This window comes from Oncorhynchus nerka, linkage group LG9a, assembly GCF_034236695.1.
Source record: "Oncorhynchus nerka isolate Pitt River linkage group LG9a, Oner_Uvic_2.0, whole genome shotgun sequence".
Lineage (NCBI taxonomy): Eukaryota > Metazoa > Chordata > Actinopteri > Salmoniformes > Salmonidae > Oncorhynchus > Oncorhynchus nerka.
Genome location: NC_088404.1, coordinates 49,358,412 through 49,367,513, shown reverse-complemented (window position 1 = coordinate 49,367,513; position 9,102 = coordinate 49,358,412). Strand labels below are relative to the sequence as shown.

Genomic DNA, 9,102 nt, shown 5'->3' with positions numbered 1-9,102 from the left:
ACCAAGAGAACGCGTACAATAAAGTTGTCCAGGAGCCCTATACATGAGCCCTATACAGAGCTCCATACAGTATCTAACGAATCTAACAGTAATGCATCAGGGTACAGGAAACAGATGTGTCATCACAAAGCCCTAACAAGCCTGGATGGGAGCGAATTGAAATCGAATATGTCTGCTAAAATTACAACCACACTCACTACTGCTTGACAACCTCCAGTGGTGCCATGCAGAGTTCACCTCCTAAAGGTCAGTGGTGTGATGGATGGAGTCCAACAGTAAGAATAAGGCATGAGATGTCTTCATCACAGAAACGGACGGTGGGCCGGTCCATCTTTTTGTAAAATAAATAAATAAAATGGCCCTGTTAAGAAATGTTATTATGATTTTGATGCAGAATGATCATCATTTGACTAATGGGCTGCTGTCCCATTTCACGTCCACCGACCCAAAATAGTTTAGTGAACTGGCCCATTTGACCCCAGTGTGTCAGAAATGCTTGGGACGATTTATGGTCCCAGTCCGCCCCTGCTTCATCACAAAAGTCCTGCATGCAGTATACTTCACATTGTGGGAAATGTCTACATGTTTTTTTTAAATGTCCCCCAGGGTACTGTAAATACACATGTGGTCAATTATATTATTTGTTGAAAGATTGCAGGAAATTAACGTTTTTTTCTTCTACTGCTGTTATCAGAAAAGCGCTTCATAGATATAATAGTTTTTGTTAAGCCTATTTATTTATTAAATAACAAAGTAATAACATACTGTAAATTGATATTATGAATCTGGAGGCATCTGGTACAAAATAAATCTAATTTAGACTGTTTTAAAATCAGTTTAATTTACACCAAATACAATAATGCAATAAAAGTTGTTAAAATCAATAATCCATCTAAGCAATGGTCCACAGCTTTGTAACTGGTGTGTTGTTTGAACGTAAGGCTTTGAACTAATGTGTTCAAATAACATACATGCTGCCAAGATGCATCAATTGTATGGCCAATGTGTAGAAAAGGCACATAACATTCTATTAGAAAAATAATATTATTGTGTGCTCCATTGAACTTGAAAAAGGGTCTGCCTTGATCTAGGTGACGCTCATAAGAGTATAGCTAATTAAAGGATAATATCCTTGCCTGTTAATATCATTTTAATAAGAATGTTCTAATATATATATATATATATATATATACACACAGTATTTCTTGATGGAATTTGGATAGAACAATGCATATACTGACTTTAACGTACATTTACATGATACTCTTTGCAGTATGCTACACACCAATCGTTTTACACTTTTGGCATTTGCGAGTTCATGTATTCTCAGATGAGGCATATAATGAAAAATGATTTAACTTAATTGTGGAGCACTTTATAAACACTGACATATATTTTCACGGGTCTCGACCTATTCTATTATTTCCTTTCATCGCCGGTTTCTCCCCCTGACAAACCAGCCAGATCACAGATAACAAGTAAAGACTGAAACAGGCCAGAAAGTCATAATGGTAAGCAGCAAAAAAAAAAACCACAAACAGGACGGTGTATAACAGTGCTTTTGAGAGATTATGCCAAGAAAATGTTTCTCTCCACCACATGACATTGCTCCTGGTGCTATCCTGCCCTCCCTCCACAACGGGCACTGCACTTGTAGATTGATGCTCCACAGACACCGTGTCTGGCTGATCATCCTGGTTGCTTGCCTCATCCACAGACTCACTGATGGACGGCATGGACAGCCTGCTGCCTCTTCTACTTATCGAGGGCCGTTTCCCAAGACTCGGGTCCTTGTTTCGCTGCTTCTGTGCAGCCCTCAGACTGTGCATGTACAGCTCCATCTCATCATCTGACGGGGACTCTGTGGACGCGTTGTCCGCCTCAGCCCCACCTTCACCCTCTTTCTCATGGGCAGGTTCATCTGTTTGAATGTAGGATTCCCCGTCTCCTTTGATGGAATCCATTTCCTCTCCTCCAAGATGATTGGTGTCCGGCGTTACGTCATTGTAGCAAATATTTGACACTTCATCCGTCTTTAATGTATTTTCTTCTGGGCCTGATTTTTCTGCAACATTTACATTTGTGCTCTCACCCCCCTTACCCTCACAAGGATTGCCCATTGGCTTGCTTAACTCATCCACCAATTCATTTTGATCACCGAGTAATTCTACATCTACTTTGTCTTTCTCTGCTTCCTCCTCCTTCTCTTCCTCTACAATCTCCTCTTCCTCCCACTCTATCCATTTCACATCCCCCTCCTCTAATTCCTCCAGTTCTTCTTCAACAACCATCTCGTCCTCCATTTCTTTCTCTATTTCCTCCTCTCCTTTCACCAGCTCTTCCTCCACCCTTCCTTGTACCTTTTCCCATAACATAATTTCTTCTTTGTCCTTATCCACCTCTTCTACTGCCAACTCCTCCTTGGTCACCTCCTTCTCCACTTCTTCCTCTGTTGCCTCCACCTCCCCTACCTCCAACTCCCTTTCCCCAGCCATCATCTCCACTTCTACTTTCTCTTCTTCCCATTCGCCCTCTTCCACATATTCCCCCATCATCTCCTCCTCTTCCTCTTCCACAGTCCCCTCCCAGTCTTTTTCTATTATATTGTTCATCAGCAATGGTTGTCCATCACTTGGACCTTTCTCGTTCTCTGTAGGAACTAAATCCTCCTTATTTTTCACAATGACCAGGTCATCTTCCTTATGAATATCTTCTTCTTTGGACATTGGGACCTTGTCAGTGTCTTCATCATAATCATCCCTCACATAGTTTGTCATCTCGCCTTCTTCCTCACTATAAACCTTACTGTCAATAGAATGCCTGTTTTCTTCATCACCAAAGGTGTTTGACACTTCAACTGATGGTTCACCCTTCACTTGATCCGTTTGTTTTCTCATCAACTTCTCCAATGATGTCCAACCCTTAATGACAATGGGATCCTCTTTTAACATTGTCCCACTGGTTTCTTCCTCCAGTGTGTCTGTACAGGTCACAGCTACGCTTTTGTGCTCAGTGGGGATCTTTTCCTCCACCTTTGTTGAAGTGAAAACCTTTTGGTCAGCATACACAGGCTCTAGCATGGCTATATATGTGCCTACTAATTCTGTGAATGTGCCTGTTGACCATTCGTCAGTGTTGGCTGGGGAAGGGTTCTCCATTTCCTCTGACTCATCAGGTCTCTCATATCCACCACTGTACCCCTGCATATTCATTTCAGCAGAGACATGTTTAGACCCCATTTCAGTTTGTGACTGTAAGAGACGGCCTTGTGTTGTGTCTATCAATGTTTGTGTTTGGGAAAGTGTTGTGTCTGGAGGAGTTTGTGAAAGTGTTGTGTTTGGTAATGGGGGTTGTGTCTGGAAAAACTCGCTGTCCTGGTGGATCTGGGACTGGGGAGGCAGAATGTTCTCTTCAGGCCCCTGGAGGCCTGAGTCCTCTTTGGGGATTTGTGCCCTGAGAGCAGCAGCAGTGTGCAGGGCAGTGTGAGCCCTGGGAAAACCTCCTGCCTTTTCTGACAGAGGTTCAAGTTCAGACTCTTTTTCTGCACTTAATCCAAAGATGAACTGTCCTTGGTTTGATTCAAGATATTGCTGTTGATCTACAGGCTTTTCTTCAGGTGTCCCGTGGGTATCAGCTGAAACACAGGAGTGAGTTTCTACGTAACTCTGGACTGTACAGGCTGTTGAATCCCTTCCATGCAATGTCCCCCTTGTTCGATTCCCAATATCGGTTGAGCTCTGGCTCTCGCTCACCACTCTACCAAATACCTGACAGTATAGTGGGGCCACAACATTTCCAAACGTAAAGCAATTGGTCTGGCTGCCTGGGACTGAGCCTGCTGTGCTGTTCTCCAAGCTCACAGTGTTATCTGAACGTGTTCCTTCTGTGCTGATGGCAGATCCACCCTTCTCAGGTTCCATCTGCATCAGAGCACTTCCTTCCACTTTAGAAACAGACGTATCACCATTTTGGTACAGAGCAGCGGGTTGATCAGTTAAATCTGACTTGTTGCTGGGGATCGGTGAGGCATGTTCCTCTCCCAGCTCGGATGGGGCTGAGCTGACCATTGAGTCTATGTTCTCAGGTTTCACTGACTCCTCACAAGACGTGCTGTCCCTGAGACCAGGAGACAATTTGTTGCACGTAGCTAGAGAATCTGAAGTCGCCTGCAGCCCAAACTTTTTCCTGTGCTGTGGTGGCAGTGGTTGTACCACAGGCCCATTTGAAGGTGTTTCCTGTGGGAATGTGCTTTCCTGTGGGATCTGTGATGGTTCCACTGCTCCCTTCTCTTTCTCTTGGGTCTCATCCTCTCTCTGAATGAAGTAGTCCTGCACCTTCACCAATCGTGCTGCCTTTCGTCGGTTTCTACGGCTGGAGTTTTGGCTGCTCTCAATCTGTCAAACAGCAAGAAGGATAGATTCAATTGAGCTTTCTCACACAATGCCTCCTCAATTGTTAGGCTAGTTTGGGGATGATGACATTTAGATTGGCACATTCAGATTAAATATTGCTCATGACCAAGCCAAAATATATTTTTAGACATTTAATTTTGGCACCCCAAACCAAATCTCACATGAGCACTGGCCTCTGGCCAGTAACATTTGAATATTTGAGATTGTAATGTAGCCATTGCAATGTGTTGCTTAGTCACTCATGTGACCATGTAAGACATCTCTAAGCTCCTGTCATGGAATATATATAAATACTTGGCATTTGACTCAAGTGTCATAAATATGCAACTAGTACAGTATGTTAAAGTAGTGACTACTAGGGCTCGGACATCAGTGATCACATGACATATTGAGAAAGAGCAACAGGGTTCACTGTCTCCTGTTTCTGAGGTCACCTCAAGCTGTTTAAAGATGACCTATAAAGAAATCACTCCTCCATTTCCTGGTTGCTAAAATTCTAATAATTCACTTAATTTCAATTTATGTGACAAAATAAGCAAGTTTAGTGTAGAGAATCATTGTACCATCCAAACTGCTGTGAAATATATTTTCCATAACCAAAAACATGGCATTTTCAGCTGGTATACAAAACCAAAAGCAAAAGACACAAAAACGAAACATAGAGCACATAGAACAGGTCTACCGCTTCTTATACTTGCTTTCAATGAGCATGACAGATCTATAACACACAGTTCTATGTGAATTTAGTGGGTCGCTCAAAAAGTTACATATTGCAGCTTTAAGCCTAACCATTGCATTTTACCATGCCATTTACTGTAGATTACATAAAAATGCAATTAAACCTTGCATTAATCATCATTGAATCATCATTGAAGGCCACAATAACAAGTACACAAAAGTTATGTCAAGCTATGTATCACAAATGCGTATGTTGTAAGAAAACCATGGATACATGACTCATCTGTAAAAGTTCTGAAATCCAAATGCTGCAGGTGTTACTCACCAGTAATTTCTGATGATCATCTTCGAGTGCTCCTGACTGAGACTCAGAGATGTTCACGCTAGTCATCGCTCCTCCACGTTTGTTTACATCTAGAGAGAAAAATCATCATTTACATGAGTTAATGATTTAATGTAACTGATTTAATGTAATTGATTTTAGTGTATGGACGAGTTATTTAACTTTTTTAATGATTTAGTACAATGAATGATTACCTGACGATTCATCACTGATTGATGACCAGTTTTCGTCACAGGGAAATTCATGACTGTAAATAAATTAAACCAAAGCTCAGGAAAAAAGCCCCAACAACAATTGCCCAACATTTACTGTAAAAATCATAATTTCATAATAAACTGCAAGTTGGCTTATTTTTAGGAAGCAAATATATCTAGATATATGTAAAACGGTGTATTTTGAGGCGAAGCATTATCAATGTGAAAGCATCAAAGCTTTCACATGACTGGACCACTAGACTGGACCACACATTTTCAGAAACGTACTGCTGTAGCATTCAATCATTCCAGCAATCTACACACACTCAAAACAAGCCTGTTTTGATTAATCTGATCATCCTCACATGTTGGCTTTCAGGATGCTTTTCCTACGCCCGTTTTCGTATTGTTGTGCTTTATCTTTCAGCTCTTTGACTTTCTGGTGACAAAACATCACATAGTTCCGGTCACTATTGTTGGCCCAGAAAGTCCCAACAGGGGTCTCATACCGGAGACAGAAGTCCACTCTGGCCCCCTTTTCCCCAAAGGGGGGCACCAGGGTGAGCTTGAAGGAGAAGCAGTCAGTGTCTCCATTGCTGGACCCTGGTATGAACTCTGCCAGCAGGTCAAAGTGCGTGACCCAGGCATCCAGAGAGGTGCGGATGTACACCATCTTATCAAATGAGACATTGAGAACACGGACCACGCCCCTCAGTATCGTAGTCCCACGGAGTAACTCAATGCTCTCCAGCTCTAGCTTCTGCTCCTGAACCCTCAGGACCATGGCTTCTTCGGACGGTGGAGGAGTGTATAAGGAGGACAAGTAGTATTCCTCTACCTCTTTCTCTCCCTCAAGGGCGTCGAAATTCAGCGGGATGGTTATGTCCCACGAGTCAAACTCTTTCACGTTCACCAGGTTTTGGCCGAGGGCATCCGCAAAGGACACCCTCCTGGAGCTTGACGGCGTCAGCTCGAGCTCACAGTCCTTTAAGTCACTGGAGCTCCTTCTCCGTGGAAGAGGGGAGGACCTGGGCCTGATGCCACCGATCACCTCCGCATCAATCGCCTCGTTCCCGTCCCAGGTGATGAGCCCTGGGACACCCAAGAGGCTGCTGACCCCAGTGGGTCTTGGTTCAGCCGCAGCAGACTCCATTGGGCTGTCTAGTGACAGAGTGAAGGGGAATCGCAGAGCCAAGTTCTCTGCTTCTCTCTGGCAACTGACATTCAACATGTTGTGACTAAACAGATGGAGTCGAGTTACAGATGACATTGTAGCGAGGGCCAGCACTATAAATAGGTCAGAAGGGACTTCAACTATGCAGTGTGGGCTCAGGAGAACACTGAGAAAATAATATCAATGGCTGTTCTTTGAGACACTGCTTCACAACAATGATATAAATAGTCAAACATTTGAGATATAGGCTGATCTTAACTAACTTCGATATTTGATTCAAACTAATCTCGGCACCCAGAACCATACCTCATGTGTGCACTGTTAAGTCTGTCACCAAAACAAACATTTTCTAGGATAGTTTGTTGTCTCCTATGTGTAATGTTATGTTAGTCAACTTCTCCTAATAAGGGTCAAAGGGTTAATCATGTCATAAATACTGGATAAAACACATTTTGTTATAAAGGTGAAACTCCTTGTATAGACACTTCAGGTTAACTGCCGACACGTCCCAAATTGTTTAAAATATTAGAAGCCTTTTTTTTTCTCAGAATGACAAACTCTGTATTACGTGGAACATTACATAATTTGCTTAATCAAAAATGACAAGTGTTAACCCACTTGTGCAACTCAAAATGGCAAACAATGACCACATAGCTCCAGTCTTATCTCAGTGAGAGTTAGCTAGCTGCGTCTTGTAACAACTCACAATCTACAGTTTCCGATTTGATGAATGATGAATATTTCATGAGAGTTGACCTCTTATCTGTGAATGAATGTGGCACGCAGGGACTGAATGTGGTTAAGAAAAGAGGAGAAACAAAAGAGTCAAACAGACCGTGCAAACCATCACAGGAAAGACAAGTAGCCTACAACAGAAATGTCTTTCCACTAACACCAAAGCATGTAGGAAGGCTCTCAACAGACACTCTTAGCATTTGTGCTGTAAAGCTGACTACTGAAAGTCATGACAAACACAGACATGGACATAGAGAAAAAGAAGTTAGAAGTGGAGCCAGTAGAAGGGATGGTCAGAGAGGTATAGGCAGGCGGAGAGGCTGGAGGACTAATTTCCAAGGAGACATAGATAGAAGAGCTGGGGTCAGCGTCAGGCAGGGATGCAGAAATTGCTCCAGTAAAGAGGGAGTTACTCAAGACAGGCCTCAGCACTGTTCGCGATGACATCCCACAGAAACATCCAGCCTGCCGGGTGACATTCAGTCCGAGCCGCTCTCAGACAACAACACCTGGGACGGTGAGGACACAAAACATGGCAATCCAGAGCCCTCTGCAAAGCCCTCGCTCTCCTACATCGCCCTGATCGCCTAAGCCATCCTCTCCTCCTCCTCTTGGAAGTTCAACTTGGCCTACATCTGCAGCACCATGGAGGACCAGTTCCCCTACTTCAGGGCCTGGGTGTTGGAGGTCAAGGCCATGGCTGGAGAAACAACGTGAGGCACAACCTGTCCCGGAATGAGTTCTTTGTGAAGGTTAATAAAAGGACCACAATGTAAATAAGTAATTATTGTGTTATCCTTGATAGTTAAAAAAAAGTAGGTATTGGCAGTTTATATTTGTCCAAAAAAATCAATCAATAAATCAAGGTGGGACACTGTGAGGATGGGAAGGGCCACTACTGGGACATCCACACAGGCCACCTGGGAGACTTCCTGCTGGGGGATTTCAGGCAGCACAGGAAGACCAGGAGGAGCAAGCGCCAGAGGGAACTGGAGGCCGGGTGCAGTACAGCTGGCTCTCATGGCTGGATGAAGCCACAGTGCCATCCACAGAAAGCTAGAGGTTATTATGACACTACTGGATCTGTGGACTGGACTTCACTATCACTCACAGAGGCTTCATGGAGGTGGAGTGAGATCTATGGGACCTTAGAGCTGTGGGAACAGAGAGATGGTGCTATGATCATCCCATGACACCAACATGGAAACTGCATAGCTGGGACATACATGAACAAAATCATGTGTGCATGACCGGGGTAAAAGAGTCATGTAACAGGATGTTAGTGAGACCTCATCCCCTTAACTCCCTATTGGGCTGCCAGTGTAGGTTCCCAGTCGTCAAGGACATTATATTCCCTGAGGCATATTTTTCAAATAAATGTATACATTTTTTTACTGACTGTTTTGAGGGATACTACAACAAGAAGATTAGATAGGGATGCATATCTGACTCAAATATTTATATATACACTAGATGATTGACAGGGGGTGCTGTTTTGAAGCACCCGCGCCCGCCTCCAGTTTGGAACTCCCCCACCGTTGTAAAAATATATGCTCTATAGAAATG

The 9,102-nt window shown here is 43.4% G+C and overlaps 1 protein-coding gene across 1 annotated transcript; it reads right to left on the bottom strand.

The window, feature by feature from the left end:
- Positions 1-821: 821 nt before the first annotated feature.
- On the bottom strand, positions 822-6,840 carry ppp1r3ab (protein phosphatase 1, regulatory subunit 3Ab). The gene is made up of 4 exons (XM_029668464.2): positions 5,993-6,840; positions 5,628-5,680; positions 5,416-5,504; positions 822-4,394 (listed from the first exon to the last, which is right to left on the bottom strand). The coding sequence occupies exons 1-4, from the start codon at positions 6,778-6,780 to the stop codon at positions 1,398-1,400; spliced, it is 3,927 nt and encodes a 1,308-aa protein (XP_029524324.2). The 5' UTR covers positions 6,781-6,840; the 3' UTR covers positions 822-1,397.
- Positions 6,841-9,102: the final 2,262 nt, after the last annotated feature.